General features: G+C 41.8%; 2 protein-coding genes across 5 annotated transcripts; one reads left to right on the top strand and one right to left on the bottom strand.

Annotated features, from left to right (window-relative positions):
• The first annotated feature begins 526 nt into the window (after positions 1–526).
• Positions 527–14,433, top strand: rab10 (RAB10, member RAS oncogene family). Its single transcript, XM_068708456.1, has 6 exons — positions 527–1,236; positions 6,000–6,060; positions 9,961–10,099; positions 11,254–11,343; positions 12,685–12,786; positions 13,294–14,433. Exons 1-6 carry the CDS (start codon positions 1,110–1,112, stop codon positions 13,378–13,380), a joined length of 606 nt encoding a protein of 201 aa, XP_068564557.1. The 5' UTR covers positions 527–1,109; the 3' UTR covers positions 13,381–14,433.
• Positions 14,434–16,213: 1,780 nt separating this feature from the next.
• lats1 (large tumor suppressor kinase 1) lies at positions 16,214–25,213 on the bottom strand. Of its 4 annotated transcripts, none has more exons than XM_068708453.1 (8): positions 25,059–25,213; positions 23,990–24,433; positions 23,069–23,189; positions 21,011–22,446; positions 19,831–20,413; positions 18,731–18,913; positions 18,514–18,620; positions 16,214–18,435 (listed from the first exon to the last, which is right to left on the bottom strand). In XM_068708453.1, the coding sequence occupies exons 2-8, from the start codon at positions 24,335–24,337 to the stop codon at positions 17,923–17,925; spliced, it is 3,291 nt and encodes a 1,096-aa protein (XP_068564554.1). In that variant the 5' UTR covers positions 24,338–24,433; positions 25,059–25,213; the 3' UTR covers positions 16,214–17,922. The 4 variants fall into 4 exon arrangements, 3 of the variants coding, with proteins under 3 accessions (XP_068564554.1, XP_068564555.1, XP_068564556.1); XM_068708454.1 differs by having other exon boundaries at positions 23,069–23,186; XM_068708455.1 differs by lacking the exons at positions 16,214–18,435; positions 18,514–18,620; positions 18,731–18,913 and adding an exon at positions 20,778–20,790 and having other exon boundaries at positions 20,325–20,413.
• Positions 25,214–25,729: the final 516 nt, after the last annotated feature.

Genomic DNA, 25,729 nt, shown 5'->3' with positions numbered 1-25,729 from the left:
ACACACACACACACACACACAAAGAGCTCACATTAATGTTGTGTACATGCATACTCTCTCGGTGTGTTTCCAGTTATTAAAGGACTTTAGAGGATACATGTCCTCACAGTTCACAGAGCAGAGGATGTGGGAAACGCCCGTAACAAGCACACAAGTACTTATATGACATCACTTTGCCTGACTCACAGCTGGGATAGTCACCGCATCAAATGCCAGCTTGCAATGAAAACTGAAACACACCCCGGCTATGAAAGATCCGCAAGAAACCGGTCGCCATATTGGATCATTAGATGCATTTTTTTATACCGTGATGTGATGGGAGCTTTGAGCCTAAATGTCCGACCAATTTACGCAGTAACGTTTGCCCTTTCTGTCAATCTAAAATACGCCCTTTTTACCCCTCGATGTTTGTAAGAATAACCAATCATAATTGAGTATTCAAATAAATGACAGCGGAGTCGACCAATCAGAGGCGTGGATTTTGACAGAAGGGGCGGGAGAAAGGCGTGTCTGTGGGCCTAGGGTGTCGCCGTGGAGGCTCCCATTCGAAGGCGACGGCGGTCGTCTATATTTCGGTTGTAATCTCTCCAGAAAGAAAGGCGAAATAACTCCGAAAAGACAGTGAATTCAACAGGCTTCAACGTTGAGATATTTTTCTAATTCTTCCTTGTCCAGCGCGTGGCAGGGCTCTGGAATGACGGGGTGTGCCGAGAATTTGAATTAGCTCGCCGTTAGTTTTGAAGAAAGAGTGAGTCGAGAGAGAGAGAGAGAGGAGCCATTTTGTCCCGACTGTGTGGGAGAAAAGAAAGAGTGGAAAAGAGGAATCACACGGGAGGAGATCCTATTTTTTGCTTTCTGTTCTCATGCTGTAAGGGGGGGAAACAGTCGGGCTTGGGAAATAGAACTTCTCGGACACGTTATTTGGGAGGTATTTAGCCAACTAGCTTGCCAAGCTAATAAACAAATCCCAGATTGTGAACTGTTTCACAGTCAAGAGAAGCGGGGCAGTTTGGTCAAAGGAGCTGGCTTTAGACTCCACACAGGCGTGCTAGGTTACCCGGGGTTGTTTTTTTTTGTAACTTGTCTGGGTCAACACAAGCTGTTCTTCAATGGCGAAGAAGACGTACGACTTGCTGTTCAAGCTGCTTCTTATCGGAGACTCGGGCGTGGGGAAGACCTGTGTGCTGTTCCGCTTCTCTGACGACGCCTTCAACACCACCTTCATCTCCACCATAGGTAAGAATACCACATATACCGGTTGATGTGTTGGTACAGGTGTGTCTGATTTCGGACAGCTGTGGAGACTCGCCTGACTTTCTCCTGCAGCTGTAAATGTTCGGCAGGACACAGCGTTATTTGGTTAGCCGGTATGCTAGCAGCACGTTAGCTTCTCTCCAGGCCTCTCCTGGACAGCTAGCGTTACTTCTGCCACTTTATATGAGCTTAAACCACAGTCAGCCCTGTTTCAAAATGACAGCGACTTTAATATCACACATGGCTGTTATTTTTGGTTCAGCCCACAAGCAATGGGAAGTATAACCGGTTTCGGTGCCAGAGGAGTTGCTGTCATGGCACTTGACCCAGTGGCTAGTGAGCTAACCAGGCTAGCACCGGGTGTCGGTACAGGGCCGTGCTGCTGTTACAAAAGCACTTAAACACAATCTCCCCCTATAACTGAGAGGCGTTTACTTTTCAATACAAACGTACATAACTATGTGCATTTGTCCGTGTAATGAAATGTTCGTTAAAGGTAACTAATCTCTGGATCTTTGTTCAAAATGATAGATGCCACACAAGTAAAGCCCTTCATTAGCAGTAATTAAAATAGTAAAATAAGCAATACCATAATATAAACATTTAATTACAAATACAAGTCCTGTTAAAGTATTAGTGAAATGTACTTGAAGTGTCGAAAGGAAAGTACCAACTACTGAAGATGGCTTGGTTTCAGATTGTCATATACTGTCGTTACTGCTACATCAATGTGTAAGCAAAGTTTTATTAAATCATATGATTTTATTGTAGAATCTGAATCTGCCATGCAACTATTAGTTACTCTAGTTGGCGAGTAATTTAAGTAGAGAGTATGAAGTAAAGTAATTCCCTCTGAATTGTTGTACAGTAGTAAAATAAAGTTGTAGAAACTGCTACTGAAAAATACTTATATAAATATATATAAAAGTACTTAAGTAAATGTACTTGTAACATCCATGACTGCTCCAAAGACGACCATAAACAATTCATCATGGTGGCATCAACAGCTTTTCCCCCCTCTCTGTCCTCTACGCATGCGTCCAACATCACGCTCACATGAGTCAAGTGTCAAACTATGTCAAATCCCTGCACGGCTCCATTTACTCCTGTTGCCCAAGATCAGAGCTGAGTAATAGTGTAACATTATGTGCTTTTCGTAACCACATGAAGCTGATTGTTTGCAATGCGCTGGCATTATATCCTTGATCTCTTCATTTAGCTTTAATTTCAAGCCAGGCTTTGTTGCAACTTAGTGTTGACAACTTGGCTGTATGTCTAAGAACACACAGCCATAGTGGGCGACAGTGTTCCCAGTGGCTTCCAGTCTGGATTAAATATGTTGAGGTTCAGCAATGAACAATCACTCTGTTGCAAAGCTGGCTGTCACATCTGTTTGTTTACGGTTTTGTTGATGTTTTGTCTTTGCTCTGTCTCAGCCTATACTGATTGTGTTGTATTACACTCTCAAAATGTAGCTGTAGTCTGCTAGCATATGAGAGCTCAGCCAGTTTGAGGAAGCTGTGTGTGATGGTCAGTGTCAGTCAAAGACCAGCAGTGACCTTTGCTCTGTGCAGCGGTGCTTTCCCTGCCAAGTTGAGTAGTAAGTCGAGTATATCGATGCCTGTAAGTGTTTGCAGTAACTGCAGGTGCTTTTTCCCTTGCATGCTAGAACAACTCAGCATATTCAACATACCCTTAAGTAAAATTTAGGAATACGCTTAAAAAGAACCTGTTTCACACCAAGGATAACATTTAATATAGGATCCATATTACATGCTTTGTTTCTTGTCTAATGTATCCAAAACCGTTGGTTAAAAAAATCAAATATGGCAAACTTTTATGTTTGTTTACAAGCCATTTGAAAATATCAACATGACAAGAAACGAGGACAATCGTAGTGCTTGAACTTCTCCGCAAGACCTGAGAGATACTGACAAGGAATCACAAACCAACATAACTGTACTCATGTCAGGAATCAGGATGTTAAGTAAAACGTTTTCCCTGGCTCCCTTCAAGAGCACAGTCATACCCTTCTGTCTCAACTTGTCTTTGTTCTACATCTGTATTCAAAACAAAGCAGCCTGCAACATGATCAAAAGTTAGAGTATGGACAACATAATCTCTCAGCACACCATACATTCCAGACTGTGGTGATCAGGGAGCTCAGACAGAGCTCAGTCATATGTGAGAATATTGTGATCATGTTTTTTAGATATTGTTTGTTGGTTCTACTTTTGGAAAAGTCTTTTCAGTACTTGATGTTCTGCCTTTCAGTCAGATGATCCTTGATCAGCTGTGTTGATGATATATGTAATGCGATGATGATGTACTTTTGCTTTGCTTGCTTTATAATTAGTGGGTTCATCTTTCTGCCCAGTATTTTTTGGGCTGCGATGGTTGCTAATGTTTTGGCAGACACTACTTTAAGTCCAGTGGATGCAACAAACTACTTAAGTGATTGCTTCATAGCAGCGGAGTGCAGAAAGTACAACATGTACAGTCCAAAGTTTGCAAAGATTCTACCCCTTAGCTTTTTAGAAAAGACCCGACACATAAATCGGGTACAGCCCTTTATGTCAAAACTGTCAAGTCTTGGCAGGAACCGGACTTTGTGAAGAACCAGCAGAACCAGGATATATGAAACGGGAGTGTGTTCGTCTTCTGACACAGTGCTCATACCTTTTGGAGACACAGATGCACAGCTGCTTCTCAAAATACCCCCACTGGAAACCCCCCCTCACTCATCCTCATTTCCAATCTCTCTCTCTTCCTCCTTGTATGTTTGAGGTTATGCATATTAAGAGGGCTAAATATGCATGATGTTGCGATCCGAAATTTCCACAATGCATCATAAATTTTGCATGGAAACTGGTGGTGGCTGCAGTGGAATTCCTTGTTGGTGAAGGAATGGTTCCTCTGGGTTTGCTTAAAAGAGAACTGACCATAAACCACGTACTTTCTGTTAAAGATGTCACAGTTCAAATGTCCTCTCGTGTTGGAGTGTGCCCATTTTCCAGCCATCGGGTTAATGTGTGATTGCACAATGCACATATTTTCTTGATTTCATGCAAGTGCACCTCACCAGGGTTAAAACAAACCTTAACTTCTTGCTTGGAGGAAGACATTTAATATTGGGTCAATCCCTGCTGAGCTTGAATTTTTTGAGAACACAACTTTTAATAATAGCAGGCAAGAAAACACACCTTTTTACCTTTTTGTATTATGCCCAGTATTTAATTGCTTCTTTTGAATGTTTTCAAGACAACATGTCAAAGTAGGCTGGGCTTAGTAAGTCTTATCTACAGAAATCTTCCTCTCCTTTCTCTTTTTGTTCCTGTCCAACTACATCTTTCTGTCCCCCCCCTCCCTCTCTCTGGGGAGTGCATGATATTTAGTGAGTCACACATTGGCAGCCAGTTCCTTCATTATTCTGTGGCCCTGCTCCACCTAGAGCACAGCTGTTTCTTGGGACTTTTTAAACCAACCACAATTTCTGACCAGAGCTGAACTGAAAGCTCACTGTTTAACTGGAAAAGTCTTTTCCGAAAATGTAAACCGTCATGAATTATGACAAAAATGATCATCTCCTAAACCTTACTAAATATTATGAACATAACAATAATTCATTAGAATTGTTTGTGCACATTTCACTTTTATACCTTGTGATTTATACGTTTTATCTGCAACTAGAAGCTGGTAGTGACAGTCTGCATTATCTGCAAATAATGTTTGTTTTCATTATTGAGTCATCTGTTGATAATTGATCTATTGATTCACTTTTCAAGCAAACATTTCCTGGCTCCAGCTTATCTAGAGAGGGTTTGCTGCTTTTTTTTTTGTCCTGTATTTAAAAATGCCCAAATTCAGTGATAAATGCACATCAGTTTCTCAGAGCCTAAGGTGACATCTTCACAAATCCTGTTTTGTCTTACCGACTCTAATAAACAAAGATTTTCAGTTGACGTTGATATAAAACATAGAAAAGCGGCCACCAGGGTAGTTGTCAGTACTTTTAATTAATTTCCTGTTTCAGATAGTCAAGATAGAATACAGATTAAAAATGATAATAAGTAGGATAAAATATGAGACGGTTGGCCAAGAAAGACGTGATGGCAGCCAACCTCCTGAGCGAACACGCAGTGGAGCGTCCTTCTATCGGAGAGAATTAAATCCAAAGTCCAACCAAAATGGAAACTAAAAGAAGTCGGTTTCATAGGAAAAATTGCTTTCCCACCACAGCTTGTCCTCTCATGCAGCATGAGTCCAAAATGCTCCAACAAAAAAATAATTACTAATACACTGGAAATATGTATAATATGTTTCTAACTAGCTGCTTTTAAGCATAGGTTTTACACAACGTGTGTGTGTGTGTGTGTGTGTGTGTGTGTGTGTGTGTGTGTGTGTGTGTGTGTGTGTGTGTGTGTGTGTGTGTGTGTGTGTGTGTGTGTGAGAGAGATATCCAGCTGCTGATCCCACAGCTGTGCGTTGATGGGCTCAAAGTCTGGGCAGAATAGGGGAAGAGATAATCTTATTGTCTCTCCGATGGAAACACTTGTCACTCACTCTCCATTTCTCTCCTCCTAAATGCCTGTTTCTGATTCTCTGTTGCCATCGCTGCCAAACTCTGTTCGTAAACCTTTGTTTCCGTTATTCATCTCTGTCTCCCATTGTCAGGGCTTCATGTGCTAGTTGTTCATATCATTTTGGTGGCTTCATATGCTGATGTTTTTCTTTTTTTCCTACAGGAATAGACTTCAAGATCAAAACTGTTGAATTACAAGGAAAGAAGATCAAACTACAGATCTGGTGAGTCAATAAATTGAGTTTATTTTGTATTCTAGTGCTGACTGATAAATGGTGTTGTCATCGTGATGTGTGCACGATAAACATGAAGGAAAAGACACCCTGAAGCGCAATGAATACGAAAATTCATTTTATTTAGGGATGGTTACCTAAACCCGGTATTAAACAGGCTCCGGGGCTGAAGGCCGCAGCATTCACTATCGCGCTGAAGCCTCTCCCGCAGATCAGATAGGCCACGGTACGCAAGTTGACAACAACTACGCTCGTTACTCCAAGTAAGTGCAAGTAAAAAGCTTCGCAAGTATAAAACCAATAATTTATAATAGACGTGTGTAAACATGTAGAAAAGCAGAGCCGCAGTCTCTTATCCACCGCCGCTTTGTTTCCACAAGCACAGCTCGCTAGCTCGGCTAATAGCAAATAGTTACAAACGAGTGCAAGTTATTTTGTTGAGTTGCCTCTGAATGACTTTAAGTTCCCTTTAGACAGCAGTGTTCCAGTGTATGTGTCCGAGGGTTTAGTGTGACGGGTGAAGCGCTGATGCACTGTTGTTGTTGATGTCGGAGTAATAAAGTCATTGCCGTCTTGGTGCAGACTACAGAGCCTCCATGTTATTATTTCATTACCTTCATGAAGTATAGGCGCAACATGGCTATACAAGCTAAAACATAAGCTGTCTGTATGTAGTCTGTTTAGCTTCGTTTCCTACGTATCTTAAAATTGAACAAATTCTTGCAAAGTTAGCTGCTAGCTGAGACAAAGCAGCTCCTCCCTCCACCAGCTGTCCCTGCAGGCAGTGATTCACAACAAAGGACAGGAGGACACCGACTGATGTCTGTTCTTCATTCTGTCTCAACTTTCCTCTGTCAACATTTGAGGTTTAGTTCCAGTAAGATAGTGAGTTTATATCATGACTTTGCTGTTGTAAACATCACTGTTGATGCTCCAGAAACATTTAGCCTAGTTGTATTTAAAATATTAAATTCTAATCCAGTACTGACAACAAGACTGACATAGATGTACAACTAATAAGCACATGTTGATATTTATTTATTTATTTATTGCAAGTCATATCCTCAACGCAATATTGAACATTGCAGATTTTCCTCACGCGCAGGCCTACTTTATACCCAGGTCAGGGTTTTGTGTTTACACGATGCGAGAATCGTCTTTCACTTCAGCCTCTTCTGTTATATCATAGTGGAACATCTGTTTGACAAACCTCCCTCAAGCCCACAAATATGCTGGAACAGGAAATGTCCATCAGTCCATCAGGAGGGCTGCTGCAGGGTTGTCATTGTAGTCCATAGCTGCTGGTGTCGGGCAAGGGGAAATAGTTGAAACTATTTACTGACTAACTAGTCTGTAGTGCTAGTTAGAGCCATTTTCTTCCTCATACATGGTCGTTAAAGTAAACGGAAACGGTCGAACAGCATTGTAGGAATGTTGAGCTTAACCGGTTTTGCCATAACCCTGGATTGTTAATGTCATTACATAGTTTCATAACCGTAAAAAATTGAAGAAGCCACAATATCTATTGTCACAAGTCCTGTATTGTTTCCTTATGAAAATAAGTCTGGTGAGACACATTGTTTGTGTCTCCTCTTGTGTGAGTCACGTAACACGTGTGTGTCGGTTGTTTTTTTGTATGTGAAAGTAGTGCCACTCACCTGACTCGTTAAGAAGAGCTGTAAAAATGTCCAGAGGAATGGTCATACCAGCCTCGTATCTGCCAAAAAAGTGCCTTAAATCGTCGGCGTGGCAGCCTTTTGGATATAGAAATTGACCGGGGATTCATGTGAACCGCGGATTAATTACAGTTTCCACATCATAGTGTGAAAGAAGTTTTACTTTCTATCGTAATCGGCTTATATTCAGTAAAAATATGCAATCTGGAGATAAGCTAAATGCTTTCTTCATAATGCTAAATTTTTAACAACAAATCCGTGTTGAAATCAGCAGCAGGATGAGCGCGGGAAAATTTGGCAGCAATAACGTGCGGAGGTTCCATTTAGTTACCTTACAATCTGGTAAAATGTAGTTTTGGTGTGAAACTTTGATAAATACAGTTGTTTGAAGGAGATGTTTTCACAGCGAGAGGTAATTATAAGCTATCGTCACAGACCCGTGAACCCTCATCAGAAACGCTCCGTCACGAGGATGCGGCCCCGCTCGTATCACGTGCATGCGCCTGGGCTTCACGTGCGCGGTTTGAGACTAATTAAACAACGCGAGGTTCTGACTTAGACGCCACTGATGGCGAAAGTGCAGAGAGAGCCTGAGCCAATGTTATTGATTAACACCAGTGGTGGAAAAGTACTAACATCTTTTACTTCACTAAAAGTACTAATACCACGATTTAAACACAAACACTCTGTGACAAGTACAAGTCCTGCATTCAACATCTTACTTCATTAAAAGTATGTGTTTAAGTATATAGTCAGGAAAATGTACTTAATATATAAAAGTACTCACTGTGCAGTCAATTGGGCTCTTTAGTTACATTTTATTTAAGTTATAATATGAGATGATTATTTTTGATGCAGTAAGATGCATTTTAGTATTGTAGCTGACTGCAATAAAGCTAAACACTGTTGGGTATTCAATAAATTCATTAAAAAGTACAATGTTGACCTCTGGAATGTAGTGGAGTAGAAAGTAGCATCAACATTGCACTTAAAATTGTAAAAGTTATAGTGTGTGTGTGTATATATTTATTAAAGGCTCTACATATCTCTGAAGCCTCTGTGACATGTGCCTGTATATAATCTAGATAATTAAGTGAAATAGTCTCCTCTGTCTCTGTCCACATCTCATCATCTCCTCTTCCTGTCTGAGCACATTTAGTCTGGATTTAATCTTCACTACTCAGCCTGAACCTGTAAAGATGTGAGCATGCTCACCAGATTCAATAACGGCACACGTGAGTGTTGCATTGAAACAGCTATTGTAAGCGTAGGTCTGATTTTCTGTTGTGAGCCCGGTGCTGCTGGGCTGCTTGTCTCTTTCCGTATCAACAACAGTGATGGATGGATGTTGGCAGGGTTTCCTCAGAGAGGAGAATGTCATAGTTGAGGTGCATGCTGGGTTGTGTTGGGGACATGGTCTGCCTGCAGTGGATTTTAATGTGTTTACCAGGTTCTACTTGACATGTAAGGCTTACCAGGCCCATCAAATATTAAGTGTAAAAAAGAAGTTATATATATATATATATATATATATATATATATATACTTAAAAAATAAGTTTTCTCTCTGGCACACGATATAATGTACCAAAGTCACATGTATCATAGTTGAGAGGAGGAAGCACTAAGCAGGCCAGCTAGACATCACACACTAATGTAATGAGCTAATGTATCTGCCGATTGATATGATTCGATTACGATTCTCTTCGATGCATCCACATTGTTCTATTTTACTGCACACGTCTACTTATTGAAGAGTTAACACGAGCAGTCGGATAAATCTTAACTCCCTTTTCACTTAGACACCTCTAAACTGTTCACTAATAGTATTATATAATAATACTGCTATTATTCCATCTTATTATTCCAGCTATTTGCTGGCTCAAGCTAATATGTCAACATTTATGGTTGTATGTGTTTTGCACTCATGGAAAGTGAAAAATCTGCAGATATTTTAGGTCCTTTTTTTTTTTTTTTTTTTGGCCACGATGCAGTTAAATATGACTTATAGGACCGGGATAAGGCTTTTCATTTTTAAAATTCAAAATGGGGAACACAAGCCAATAACAGAGGTGTGTTTCTTTCTGTGTGTGTGTGTGTGTGTGTGTGTGTGTGTGTGTGTGTGTGTGTGTGTGTGTGTGTGTGTGTGTGTGTGTGTGTGTGTGTGTGTGTGTGTGTGTGTGTGTGTGTGTGTGTGTGTGTGTGTGTGTGTGTAGGGACACAGCGGGCCAGGAACGGTTCCACACCATCACCACCTCCTACTACAGAGGAGCCATGGGCATCATGCTGGTCTACGACATCACCAACGCCAAGAGCTTCGAAAACATCAGCAAGTGGCTGCGCAACATTGACGAGGTAATGCACACAACACACACACTCCACACTGAGTCCATAGCATCATGTTGCAGGAGATGCATCAGAGATGTTCACAGGATGTTTTGTGTTAGCACTCTTTTTTCACTATAGCTTTAGCATAATGACAAAGTGATTTAAATGCTTGGGAATGCAGCCAACATTGCTAACTAGCCGATCTGTGTGACTAAATGCCATCAGCTGACAGATGTCTGCTTCCATCTGGCTCATTGTAAGAGAACGAGGGGCTGTTCTGTTATACCTTGTGAATATCAATGGAAGCAGAAGTTTAACTCCAGACAAAGTAGGGATGGAAGTTATTAACGGTATAGGAAGTACACTGTATGAACTTGACGTAGTGGACGAATAGTATTTAGGTACAAAAAATGGAAATGCTCAAGTAAAGCACATGTACCTCAGAATTGTAATTAAGTACTGTACTTCCTGTCCACGCATCTGCCAGTCGAGCCCGACATATAAATGCACGTCAGCAGTTTTCTTTAGAATTACTTTCACTGTTGGGTGAAAAAGGTCTTTGTGTGTACTATCTTACTTAGCTCCACTGATTATTCTATTATGTGAGTAATCTTGTGGGATCCGTGCCAGATCAAACACATCACATTCATTACTGTGACTGTTACAACCCATAGCTCATATTGTCTCTCTGCATTATTCCTGGGTGCAGCATTACACATGATAAGTATGAAGGTGTGAGACAGCCGGGCAAAAGGTTCCTGTCTGGAACCTTTCCTCACCTTGCTGTTAAAGAGCTTTGAGTCCGGTTTAAGGAAAAGAGACACCGAGCAGAACTCGGCCTCGCCCAAGTTCGCCCGTGGAAGCAAATTTATTAGAGCTTAAACAATTATTCCATGAATCAATTGGGTGATTGACAGAACATTTATTTTTTACATTGTACAGATTTTTGTATATTTTGTAACTGCCGTACATTAATAGGGCAGTTTTCACAATTTTTTTTTTTACATTTCGTAGACCAAAGGACTCATCATGATAGTAATAGTTCGATCAATCGTGCGTCCTAGGCTGGTTGTGTGTGTTTCATTGAGTTGATTGATCGCTTGGCTTGTGGGATCATGTGTGGTGAGGGTGAAGTCCCAGATAATAAAAAGAATCAACTTTTTTTTCTTTTACTTTTTCAGCATGCAAATGAGGACGTTGAGAGGATGCTGCTAGGCAACAAGTGTGACATGGAGGACAAGAGGGTCGTACCAAAAGCCAAGGGGGAGCAGGTGAGATGGTGCAATCCGCCGCCGCTATAAGCAGCCAGTCGTAATCATGGTTCTGCGTTTTGATTCGTTGTCCGTTATTTCGCCGATACACCTTCAGTTCATAGACATGAATCTAGAAAAACTCCCCCGCAATTAATCACATTCCAGTCCCATCTCTTCATTTTGAAAACAGCAGAATACCGTAAAATGTGCTCAGTGACCACTGAAACGGTGCCTCCTTGTAGACTGTACAGTAATCTGCTGTTTGTCGCTGCATGCCGTGAAGGCTTATTCTGTCTACTGTTAACAACTACTTAAACAACAGTGTCTTTGGACACGAGCCATCTGAAATGAAAAGAAAAAGGGAATATGTATACTTGATGATAAAACATGTTTTGGTACCATCCCATATTGCAGGTACACACGGAAGTTATTTTTACATTGAATTGGAAAATGCAGCTGCTGCAGCGTAAAGGTCAGAGAATATCTAGAGGAGCTCAGAGGATCAGAGCTGAGAAATGTGAGCCTCTTTACTGTCTTAACAATTACAGTTGAGGTGCCCTTGAGCAAGCCAACAACACCAGAGGCTTTGTAACAATGGGACACGTGACACTGACATATTCTTTCATATTAAAGGTGTTCGTTATCTTACTCTAAATGTCTGTTTTTTAATGAATATGAGACTGTGATTATATTTGAGTCTCCAGAGAAATTCCAGACCTGCATTGCAAGACATGGGTGAAGAAAAATAAAGAAACCCTCACATGTTCTCTTAAGGGTTTAAACCTACTGCATTCATACACAAACAAAATACTGCATTGATTATGAGTATGCAAGATTCATAATAGCTGGTGTAACCGATGCACTACTGGCAGGTGGGAAGTGTTTGCGTATTTCCTCTTTTCGGCGGCAGTGATCGAGGTGACGTCACTCAACCGTATTTGTGTATAAGAGTCTAGTCACACGGTGACATCCAGCACAGCGCCGCCCGGGGTCAGCCGAGAAGGAGATCTAATCAGCCAGAACAAGTGACGACGTGTGAGTGTTCGAGAGCTCTGGCTCATTGTACCAACGCAAACTAGCAGTGACTAGTCGGTCTGCAGATTTAGCAACATCAGATACAGATCTGTTTACTCTCTCTCACACACACACACACACACACACACACACACACACACACACACACACACACACACACACACACACACACACACACACACACACACACACACACACACACACCTGACTAGAATGGATGGGTGTGTGTGTGCGCTACCTGATCTCTGTTTTGCACGCTTTATTTTTGGACTGAACTTTGTTAAACTGCTGCCACCCTCTTTGTTGTGACTCTCTTCTCCACAGATTGCGAGGGAGCACGGCATTAGGTTTTTTGAGACGAGTGCTAAGGCCAACATCAGCATCGAGAAGGCTTTCCTCACGTTAGCAGAAGACATCCTCAGAAAGGTGCGTGTGTGCTCAGTAATCTCTGAAAGTGTTTGTACGTTACATTTTACTACAACAGAAACAACACAAAGGCTTTTATTCGACTGGGATTCCGGCATCAGCTAAGATAAGATGTAAGACTTTGTTTTTCCAGAGGGAAGTTGCTGTGAGGCAGGTAAAATGAGGTCTGAACTAATAAACACTCTGTAGTTAACACGGTAAAATGGGATTCCAGACAAAATAGTGTTACTTTGCATCATTGTCGACACAATGGTTTGAAGGTACCCGGTCTACTTACACACAGAACAATTTTCAGGAAGATTGAAATAAACATGCAGTTAAAATCAGGGACAACAAAGATGGCTGTACATGAATATTAAAATATTATGTACATGCCAGTAAGTGAAAACATTGGTCTATATAAAAAGTTTAACTATTTCTGTTAATTGTAAACACATTGTATGTTTTCTAAGTCCACTGTGGCGAAGTAGTTAGTAAGATGTATCCTTCGTGTGTTTTATTCGACAGACGCCTGTAAAAGAGCCCAACAGTGAAAACGTCGACATCAGCAGCGGAGGTGGAGTCACAGGCTGGAAGAGCAAGTGCTGCAGTTGAACAACTCCTCGGTTACACGCATACTAACGCGCACAGACACACACACACAGACAGACACACACACACACAGACAAACATATTCTCTCTCTCTCTCTCTCTCTCTCTAACTGCTAACTCTAACTCTCTCGCTCTCTAATATGTCTCATGAGTTTTCTTGCACACTGACACTCTGTCTCTTTATCAGAATAAAACAATAAACTACTTCACTCGTCTAATCCCCCTCCTCCACCATATTCCTCCACCCTCCATCTGATCATCATTTTTATTTCTGATAAAAAGAGAAATCCAGTCACATTTCTTGTCATTTATTTTAAAAGTTGTAAAAGAGAAAAAAGAAAAGAAAAGAAAAAAAGAAGTTAAAAAAGCGTGAAAATGACAAGCTCATATTTTTAATATTTCCTTTGCCTGAGCTCACCTGGTTGGACACCCTCACCCACCCTTAACCACACCCCCCACCCACAGCACTCACCTTCAGTCAGAGGAAATCAAAATAAAAGAAAATCAAACAAAAAAAGGACAAATGTAGGATTAACATTTTGTACACTTAGTGGGGTTTCTGTTGTCTAACAGTATTTGGTCATTTACAATTTGTTACCAAGTGACAGAGGCGTGGCTAGCTCCTTTTGTATGTGGGGGTTTATTTTGTCCTGTGCCTTATATGGAAGACAGGGGCGGGGCTGTGTGGTGGGCGGAGCCACATCCACCCAATGAAATTACTGTTTAATATTCTGTCAGTTGGGGCTCCTGTCATGAGGATGCCAAAACTGAAGCAGAAGGTTTGAATTTCTCCTCCAGCCAAGAGAACGGCATTATACAGTTTTTCCTGTTTATTGATGTTTTATTTTTATCTGTATGATTTCATTTTATTTCTTTTCCCCTATTTGGGTTGTTTTTGTTTTTGTTCTCCTGCATGCAGATTTCTTTGGGTTGGAAGCGTTCTGTAACATTGTGTAACGTTCTGCACTGGGTAACTGTGGGCCGGAGGTTCAGAAGTTCTCTTTGGAAATTCAAACAGTTTTGCAGATCCATTAAAAATAAGCTTGTTTAAGTTAACTTGTTTGTCCTCAATGATGTTTAATTTCATGTGTCCACTCATCTTTTTCACAGGAGACATTTTGACGTATCAAAGTGTATTTAATAACTAATGATGGGTCTGTTACATTTAGGTGTCCCAGTAAGCGATGGCACGATGTATGATCTCAAGACCCCGGCTCAGGCTGACATCAGTGGAATGCAGCCGGTATTGATGTCATTAATCATTAATAACTTTGCTTAGCCAGCCTGATAATTGGACTGAATTTCTTTTTTGTTTAGTTACACAAGGTGTCTTGCGAGGCTTGCAGCAACAGGGAATTTGAGTAAATTTCTCCTCACTAAATTAATAGCCTTCAGTCAGACCCAGTCATGTTTTTTGGGTGGGCAAAGAAAAGCAGGTGCATTGCTTTAGGATCAGATTAACACCTGGTGAAAGGTAAACTGAGAAAATGTCTTAATTTAAGAGTAAAATGATACAGCAGTAAAACAATTCAAAACCTGACCGTATTGTGCTGTACTGTCAATACAAAAATCAACACATTCTGCCCCAAAAATATCTTATAAATGACCCTTCTTACTGAATCACAATTGCACACTACAGCTCTGTGTGACATTGTACAGATTAACTTTAACAGTAAAAACATGTAAAATTAGGTAGTTTTTAATTCCACTGTTGCAGTTCACAACAGAAATAACGGAGCTACTCAGGAGAAAATGAAAAAGATATGCAGAGAATGGCGAATAAATCTTTTAAAAATGTCTTCTCACCATTAGTACATACAAATAGAATGTATTTGTATATGTACAGTAGGGCCTTTGTGATATTGCTGTTTATCTAAGGTCTCTACTGTCAGAAGAGAAGTAATGTAAAAAAAATATGGTATGTCAAGTCATAAAATAATACGAAATATATTGCGTTAAAAAAACCTCATCAAAAGTCCTAGTATGTCAGAAAGTCATGGTAAACGTGTCTACAAAGGTTTAAAAAGTCAAAGTATAGCATGTCGACAAATTAAGTAAAAAAGTTGTAGTATAGTATGTCGAAAAAAGTAAAATGTTATATTATGACTTTTTTACTAAATTTTTAACGCGCTATACAATTACTTTTCTATCTCTTTTTTTAAACATTTTATGCTATGACTGACTTTTTTCGACCTAATATAGTCAGTTTTTATGGCTTTTTTGACATAATTAGACGGCCAAAAAGCAAAACCTCCTGTCTGAAAAATGCCTGCATCATTTTGCAGATTGGAGCAAGTTGGAAGAGGTTCTACAAAACGATGCTCTAAATTAAGTTTCAACGCGGGGCGGGATTATCTTGCTGACAGACTGAATATGAGCAGCCGTCCTTGTTCTCATCATCCAAAGTGAAATCCGCCAATCAGAAAATTCTGCAGATAGGTTTTGCGCTTTGGCCCTCGATATAACCTTTTTTCGATATCTTTATACAATCACGTTTTCATAACTAATTTTGACATACAATGCTGAGTTTTCTTGACATTTTATACTGTGACTTTTTTCAATAATGTATACTAACTTTACTACTTTTTTCAACATGCTATATTATGACATTTTCCAATATTTTATACTACATCATACTACGTTTATACAGTCATAAAATGGTCATAGCATAGCATGTCAAAAAAAGTTTCAAAAACTAAAATTTAAAGACGTCGTCTTTGCTAAATCGTGGTGGCAGATTAATTGATACTGAACATTCTTGTTAGTTGCAGCCCTCATCTAAGCCACCAGTCCAGTAGTCTGTTAAGATACTAATAATAATACAACATGGTCGGTATGCCAGTAACACGTTTTGTTCTTTACATTCTTTATTTATCCCCCTCCTCCTTGTACCCAACCTCCCAGAGCAACAATGTACACAAAAATAAAACTCTCACGAAACCAGTGCAGAATGCCAGTGGTCACCATTAAGTCCAGAACTACATTCAGAGATCTTTTCCTAAACACAAAGAACAAAGTACAGCGGGTTACAAAATCATCTTGATATGTGACGGAGAGAAGCTCAGCCAGTCCATCACTTAATAAAAATAAAATCAGTACAGAGACATGATCGAATCAACACATGCCAGTCAGCTGTAGTGATTCTTAAAAATGGTAATTAAGACAATTTGTAGGAAATGAGTTTCAAGCCTCAACACCATGTAGAGTACTATAGAATGAAGTGGTTAGGTGCCTAAAAGCAAGGCATTTCTGGCTGGTAGTAATTTCACAGTGTTGTGATCTGTATTTTCTAAACGGGAGTATTTGAAGAAAGAACACAGTGAAAACCTATTTAGTGCTTTGGTTGAGAGACGAGTGTGAAGTCTTAAAGGTGATGAAAGAAGTTCAGTGAATCTATTCAGGGTGCTGTGATTTAGTGTTTGTACTGGAAGTACTGTGTGAATGAAACAGAAGAGCAGACAGCATATTAACAGAGTGCAGCAGCAGTGGACACTAAAGAGGGCCTGCCCTAAGGAAACACAAAATCAGCTGACAGGGCAGGAAACATATTTACATCAACTGTATGCAACTTAATTTATAAATACATTTTAAGTATAAATTAGAAAAATAAAACAAAAAAACCTACCGTAGTTCAATCAGGTGATGCTACTCTAATTTTTAAAATGCAAGTCTGATTATTAACCCTCTTTATATTTGGTGAAAGATAAAAAAAAAAATTTAAAAATAAAAAAAGGCACAGCAATGAATAATTAGAGCAACTGATCCCTGCACATTTCTACGAGACAAAACTAAATCCCCATTGCAACGGACAGTAAAATATAAATTAAGACAGTTTTAACCACTAGATGTAATTTCAACAATAAAACAATCCCACACTCAAACAGCATCTACACTAGCATCACCAGTTACAATCTTCTTAAATAAATTAAGGCTTAAAGAGGAGTCTGCGAGAAGTCTTTTAAAAAGAGCACCCTGATTATTTTCAGCTTTCTGTTCCTCAGGCAGACATTGTACAGTGTACCTTTATACAATAATAGCAACATTTAGGGAAAACACACTGAATTGCCCTCTTAGATGAGATAATTGATAGCTCTCTCATTTCTTTATGGTAAATATGAAATTGGTGCCATCAGCTGGTTAGGTTAGCTTTAAGACTGGAAGCAGGGGAAACAACTAGCCCGTCTCCATCCAAAGGTAAAAAATAAATAAAATAAATCTACCAGAGCCTTTTAAGCTCACTGCAGCTTCATATGTGAGGGGTATTGATCGAACTTGCCAAGAAAGTAAATACGCGTGTTTTCCCAGAATGCCCCCAACTATTCCTTGAACTTGTAGTGTGAACTAACAGCTTTGATCAAATGTGCTGCAGAGTGTTCTGGCTGCTCCTAGAATCATACTTTCCTATGTTCAAGGATTTAAAACGCTGTATCATTGTATGACCCGTCTCTCTCTCTCTCTCTCACACACACACACACACACACACACACACACACACACACAAACACACACAGTGTTATGCACGAGCAGCTCAGCTAGCCTCCAGTGCTACACGTAGACCAGGTCCCGGCCCTGAGCGGCTGAGCTAGCGGCGGCCTCTTGCACCGGGCCCTCCGAGTCCGCCTCGTCCCCGTCGTAGCCCTCGTACTCGATGGGCTTGGGGCAGCTGTAGGGATGGCCGTTGTCGTCGAAGAAGCGGCGGAAGGTGAACTCGTAGAAGGCGTGCTCGGGGTGCTTGCCGTTGCGGAACCAGCCGTTGAGCGTGTCGTTGAGGTTGTCCTCGCCATCGCTGTCGCTGCTCCACAGTTTCTCCGGGTCCACGGGGTCGAAGTTGGAGGTGTCCGTGGAGTGAGCGATGGTGGGGACGTACGGCGCCACCTGCTGCCGCAGGTCGCTGGAGAAGTCGATGTCCTTGAAGAAAGGGTGGGCTTTGATTTCGTCCGTGCCGTTCATGCCCAGGCGGTCTTCGGGGCTGCGGCACAGCTTAACGATGAGATCCGATGCCTCGGGGCTGAGCTTGGCGGGCGGGGGAATGTGCAGCATGCTCTTCCAGTTGATCACCTGGTGTTCAGATGCAGAGATGACAATAAGAAAACGATGCAGTCAGAGGATGCGTTTCACTGCGGGAGCTTCACATACCTTCATCTGTGTCTCCAGGGGCGTGGTCGCTAGGAAGGGAGGCTGTCCGACAACCATTTCATACAAGATGACGCCGACACTCCACCAATCACAGAGCTGGGTGTATCCTGGAGGAGATTAAAGTCATTTATACGTCAACCACACTGGAACAACATCTCTCAGCTGGATTCTAAAGTGTAAATCCCACAGTACCACCTCTAGCCGTGGTCCACTGTACCTGTCCGGAGCAGCACTTCAGGTGCTATGTAGTTGGGCGTCCCGACCAGCGAATGAGCCAGGCAGCGCTGGTGCTGCCGGGCCTTCCTCCTCTCCAGAGGCTTCAGGCGGTCTGTGCAGCGGCAGTTGGTCGGGTCCTCCCACTCCTTACTGAAGTCCATGCTGTCCTGCCTCACATGGTCGCCTGAGAAGAGACCACACAGAACAACACACAGGACTTCTCTCATTATGCGGATCAGCTGTGGGCTTTTGGACAGACACCCGAAAGGAAACATTTTTAATATTTAGTCTTTGCATTTAGCATTTACAGGCAACAATTTATAATAATCATGATCATTACATGGTAAATTAATATTGATATTTTACAGTTTAACAATGAAATTCCAATAGTATTTACTAAATATTAGTAAACACTATAACATTTTAAATACTATATTAAGTATTCGTTAATGATTACCAAATCATTTGTAAACCTATAAGGAATTGTTTGTAAAACATCTATAAACATTGAATAGATGGACCAGATATTTGTGATTATATACCAGTTAAATGGGTAATAAATAAATCCTCTATAAACATTATTTAAATAGACAGTACATACATGATCAATGGTTAATTGGTTTTCTGGTCCATCTATTTATGTAATGTATCAATAGACATAAAATGTATTTGCAAATTTGATTATGTATTTTCAGCAAGACCTCCTTAAATTCACTGGTCCCGTACTCAAATGTAAATAGTCGTTACTTCTTATCCTTCTATGATAGTAAACTTAATATTTGGGGGTTTTGAACTGTTGTTGGGACAAGACAAGTAATATGAGGCAGTCCACTTTGTGATGTGCATATTTAACCATTTTCTGACATATTATACAACAATTACGAAAGAAAACAATTTGCAAATTGATCGATAATGTAAATAATTGTTAAGCGATAGCAATGTTGTAATTATATGTTTTGACCTAATGAATGTAATGTTGAGGAAATGCTGAATTTACTCTACTGGGTAGATCATCATCATCATCATCATCATCATCCTCCTCCTCCTCCTACTACAGGCTCCTCTGTAGACATAAGCTGCTATTTAAAGAGTGAAACCCACCGCTCTGATAATACTTGGAGTCATGCGTCCAGCGGAAGCCGGTGCAGAGGCCGAAGTCAGTCAGCTTTATGTGTCCGTCTCGGTCTATGAGGATGTTATCGGGCTTGATGTCTCGGTGGATGAAGCCCATCTTGTGGACGCTCTCCACGGCACAGGTGAGCTCCGCGATGTAGAACTGGGCCAGCTCTTCTTTGAAGATGCCGAGCCGGATGAGAAGGCTCATCATGTCCCCTCCGGGAATGTACTCCATGACAAAGTACAGGTTGTCTTTGTCTTGGAACGAGTAGTAGAGACGCACCACCCACTCGTTGTCCGCCTCTGCCAGGATGTCCCGCTCGGCCTTGACGTGGGCCACCTGGTTCCTCAGCAGCACGTCCTTCTTGCGGAGCGTCTTCATGGCGTACAGCGCTCCCGTGTCCTCTTTTCGGGCCAAGCACACCTCGCCGAAGGCTCCGATGCCGAGGGTCTTGATTCTCTTGAACATGGATTTGTCCATCTTGGCTCGCTTTAGCCGGATGTAGTTAGACTCTTTCTGGCACAGCATCATACGCATCTGCTCCTGAGCTTCTGAAGACAAACCCACCTGAGTGCAGGACAGAAAAAGGTGATTTAATGGCCCACATAATCTCAAAACAGATAAAAAAAACCTATTCTGGTTAGATCTAAACTGGCATCAAGGGAAACAACTGAAGACACAGAGGGAAACAGTGCAAAAGACATTCAAAATGATCTGTAAGAGCAAACGTGCTGTATTTTCCTCATTAATGAATCTCTTTGGTCCACAACAAAGATGCATGAGCAGTGACGTGATGAGTGACGTGGAGTGACATGCGTTTCCAACATGCTGCACACAGCACATTTAAAATACAAAGACCAGTCTTTCAACAACAGCTTACTTGATGTGTGAGGACTATTCTGTGTCACAGAACAGCAGAGAAACCGTTTACCTTTTTAGGTCAGCTGTTAGTGACAGCAAGGAGAGAGAAGAAGAGGAAGAACAGCTCAGAAAAAAATAGAACAGCATGAAAAGACACAATCTCAGAGACGGATAATACAGCGAGGACAAGATAGCAGGGAAATAAAGTTTGGAAAGAGTCAAAGAAAAATTGTAAATGGAGTAATTCATAACTACATCAATTCATAAGGAGAATTATGCGACCAAGGTTGTTGACATTCTCACCCTTTGCATCTCACTTTCCAGCTGCTTCCTCCTCCGAATCCTCTGCTGATGGTTCTTCAGGATATTCTCCACGTGTTGCTCCATGAAGAACTTGAAGGCCTGGGGCGAGTAAAGTGCGACTCTTCCGGACTCCCCTCTCGGCTCTTCGTCTTTCGTGTTGCGGCGGACAGGAACAGGCGATGTCGTGATTTGCTTCTTCTCCTTCTCAGTCGCTGCCGTGCTCTCCGCCGTCTTGTCTCGGGAGCCGCCGCCGTCCTCTTCGGCAGGATCCTCTCTGCCCGTGCCGAGTTTATTGGCCCCTAGATCGTAAGCAGGGGGGCCGGGTGCCGCTTGCTGTTGGAGGAGATGCTTAGGATAGGGCGGAGGGGGGCCCTGGTAGCTGGGGGCTTCTGTAACAACGGGGATCTGAGGTACGGGGGCTGGGGGTTCTGGGTAAGCAGGTGCAGCTGGAGACGGTGCGGGCTGCTGCATCCACGGAGGGTGTGTGGGAGCAACGGCGGTGTGTAACTCGGGTTTCTGGACACGCATGCTTTTGACCGGCTGCAGGATGGGAGCCTGGGTGATGGCGGTGACCGTGGTGGCAGAGGGCTGGGAGCTGGATGGGTGGGCCTGTCTGCTGTTCAGCTGGTGGTTGTTGAAGGAATTTGAGCGCACTGGTATGTTGTGCTGCCACGACGGGGACAGGTCCTGGTTGCCAGAGGAAGACTGGGACTGGTTGGGGTTCAGAGGAGCCTGGGACCAGGACTGAGGAGGACCCATGTTGTACATGTCAAGGTTGTGACTGTTCCGGCTGGGAACCATCATGGACTGAGGGATATTTCCACCGTTGATGTAAGAGGGAGAGGATGCGGGTCCTCCGGACTGCATCTGCTGGTCAGTGGGACTGTGCCGGCTGCTCTGGTTAACCGGGTATGGAGGAGGAGGAGGCTGTCTACTGCCCCCTGCCATGTAGTCCGGCTGAGGGGAACCATTCTGAGACCAGCTGGAGGGGAAGGTGAACTTATTCCCCCCTGAGCTTTGCATTATGATGGGCTGGTGGCCCACAGGGACTGGGCTGATCCCACGCTGGTTTTGAGGCGCCGAAGATTGGTACCCATCAGCCCAGGCCCCCTGGGGTACCGGAGAGATGCGCGGCAAAAGGTAATCCATGTTGCCAGAGTAGCGCTTGGTTGACGGGTTGCTGTCCCAGGATGGCGCAGGAGGCATGGCACCGCGGTTGGGTGGAGGCGTGACGCTGCGCACCTGTGGCGGCAGTGGAGGATTGGCTCTCTGGCCGTTAGCAGGGTGACCCTGTGGGAAGGCAGGAGGTGGTCCGGGGCTGTCGGAGCGGTACATCATTCCATCCACCATGAGCGGACCATGCCGAGGCACCAAAGACTCCTTCGAGCCTTTCCAGCTCGGCCTCCTCAGCACGGCCTGTTGGATATGAGAAGATCCTACAGACACAAAGAACAATGGAGGTGAGGGGATGAAAACAAAGTCATTACTCGTAGCACTGCATAATTGTAGCCGAATAGTTCAAGTCCATCTAAAACTGAACCTAAAATAAACAGGTCTAACTACGTTATTTTTTCCATTTGTCTATGTAAAATATACAAAATTCCTATACAAGCATGAACACATAGGAACAACGTGATCTCTCATCCCAGAGGCATGATCCCAAGACTCAGTAATTAACTTAGTATGTACAATGTTATTAAACTCAATAGGAATAATAGCGTCAACATTTAAAAGGAGGACCAAAGCTGTAGAACATGGCTTGCGTAAGATGTCGTAAAAACTCTTTTCCTTTGTTTTTGTATTTTTCAATAAAAAGGTGCAGAATAGTATTCAAAATGTCTTTTCTTGAACGTACCATTACTGTCATTATGAATCACAACATAAACCTAATTTCCAGTCAACTTCTTCCATTGTGTGATGCAATGACTCATTCTCATTTTGTCAGCATGATTTATGCATCATTTATTTCACAAATCAAGATTCCAGATTGGATGAACACACCTGGACAGAAAATGAAAGAGGAAACCCAGCATTTAGTCCCAGTGGACAGTGACGTACCTGGGGCTTTCAGACCTGTAGTGTTGGGGTTGGTAACAGCCATCTGTTCCCACACGGAGTCCTGGTAGCTCACCTTACCCATGTAGTCTATAACGGCCCCCATACTGCGACTGTTACTCTGCTTAAAAGGGCAAAAAAGGACAATTAACATTTAGTGTTTTGGCAATCAAAGCTGACAAGATGCAAATGAACTGTGAATAAATTTAGTATAGGATTGATTATTTTTTGCTGTTCTGCATCTCTTCAGTCTTCCAAAATCATGTAAATGGACTAATGGTGTAAATAACAATTATTTTAATTATAAATCTATCTGCACATTATTTTCTTTAATACTCAATTAATTGTTTTATCTATAAAATGTCAGAAAACAGTGAAAATATATTTATCACAAATTCCCAGGTCTTATTTGTCCAACTAACAGTGCAAATAACCACAAAAACAAGTTTACAATATCGAAGAACAGCAAATCCTCACATTGGTGAAACTGCAACCAGAGAATGATTGGCGGTTTTGCTCGTCAAGTCAATTATTAAAATATTTCCAGAATAATGAAACTAATCGATTAATCCATTGTTGCAACTTGGAAAAGGATGGTTAGGTTTATCCCCCCCCCACCATAGTTATTGGTTACAACTGAAACTACTGCACTGTATGCTGTGGCACTTCATGTCTGGATTAACACAGGCTGTCACATGTTGCAGCTGCCTTCTCACAAACCACTTTAGTATTGTTACCTGCACAAACTCGTCATTCCACTTTGCATACTTTTAATTTTTCAAATAATTCTCAGGTAAACAAAGAGCAGCCAGATCATTCTCTATTACAGAGTCATGTTAAGAATGAAATTCATCCACAATCCTTAAGCAAAAAACAAACCCGCCTCTGTGACAAACAAACCAACATGAAAACATCTCATCTCACCTCCTCAAACCCAGCACAGGGGAGCTCCAGCGACACGTGCTGGCTCCCCTCAGAGCCTGAAGTACTGGTCTCGTTGGCAAAAGGCAGCAGGGATTTGCGGATCTCTTGCAGGGCCTTGTGGTAGGGGTTTTTGCCGTTAGTGCTGCGCCCTTGTTGCCTTGGGTCCTCGGGAGGCATTTTCACAGCGCCTCCAATGTCCACTTTAGGAGGCTCCGAGGGTCTGGACAAATTGCGCAGGCTGTTCCGTATTTCCTGCAGCATGTGTTGGCTGTTGCCGCTGTAGTTGCTGGTGGGAAACGTCTTGGGTCTCATCTGTCTGTATCCTTCGGGTTTCTCCCCTCTCTTCATGTAAAAGCATGTATGATGACGATGAAGGGGATGAAGAGGATGTCACTCGGTCCAGGGTAGCAAGAGGTCTCCAGTGTCTGACTTCACATCTGCATGCTGATGACAGAAATGTAAGTTACAAATGCGTCATGAACATGTGTTATGTTACCGAACAGGTTCGACAAACGTGTGGAAATTATTTATAAGCAAATACTAACAGATAAACATTAGCTATGTGAGGATTCTTATGAGGCAGTCTGCCAAATTTAGTAAAAACATATGAATCGATAGCTAAAAAAAGTTTGGTTTCAGTGCTTTACCATTTCACGGTGAAATAAGCTCGTTGTTTAAAGCTTTATGGTAGAGAAAGAGAGAGTGCATCAGAAGAAAAAAGTAAGTTATTCCTTCACAAAGAGAACCACTTGCTAGCGCCGTTAGCAGCTCAGGCTAACAGAGCGCTACTTTAACGCTCATTCTCTCTCAAGTGTTGTAAAATGACATTTTTAAGTTGTTTGTCATATTCCCCCAAAATATCTCAAACATATAGACACCAATGAGCTCCATGAACGGCAAACTGGTCTTCTCACAATGTCCCTTTACATGACATCAAACGACGCAGCAGCTCCTTCGCGGCCTGTGTGTTTAAGGCATCCATTTCTGCTAGGCTAGCTCAACAACAGGTTGCGCTAGCTGCTAGCTAACACAACTAGCAACAGTTAGTGAGCCATGTCCAACAGCTTACCAGTGTCTGTGGGCGCCGCTTCTTCTATTTTGACAACAAACGATATTTCCGTGACCTTTTACGGCGTCAATGACTTGATTTTAACTCAAAGTGTCCTTGTTATGCCGAGCTGGCTGGCCCTAGTCTTGTTGAATTCCTGGGATGGCTGAATGACAAGTACAACAGGAACATATTAAATAAGAAGAAACGCACACACTTCCGGTTATTGTACATTTCACAATAAAACGAGGAAAGTAACTCCGGAGGATAGTTGTAAGAACTATTTCAATCCTGCAGCTTTACAAAGACAATTTCAGTAACTCGAACATTTTGACCATAACATACATTAAAATGCAATTGTAAAATACAATACAAATAAAAGAATGAAAAGAAGAAAATAGACCAAACTGGAATATCATGTAAATCACATAGAAAATAAAATATAACGCATAATAAATGTGCATATCCTCAAAAATAATTAATGCCACAGTAAAACACGCTAGCTAGCTGCGATCTATAATAAATAAATAAAGAACGCATGCAAGTAAAATAAATAGTTATAGATTAACACATTTCTCAGAAAAACTCCAAATATGGAGGAAAGGAATATTTTCGTTTAGTTTAAATTTAAAAACAGGATCGTCTCAGTTCTCAGCGCCAATTATCGGGAATGCACACAGAACCGCCCTTTC

The sequence above is a fragment of the Cebidichthys violaceus genome, unplaced genomic scaffold, assembly GCF_023349555.1.
Source record: "Cebidichthys violaceus isolate CVI_PGR_0920_01 unplaced genomic scaffold, fCebVio1.0.p SCAF_14, whole genome shotgun sequence".
Classification (NCBI taxonomy): Eukaryota; Metazoa; Chordata; class Actinopteri; order Perciformes; family Stichaeidae; genus Cebidichthys; species Cebidichthys violaceus.
This window is presented reverse-complemented; position numbering and strand designations above follow the sequence as displayed.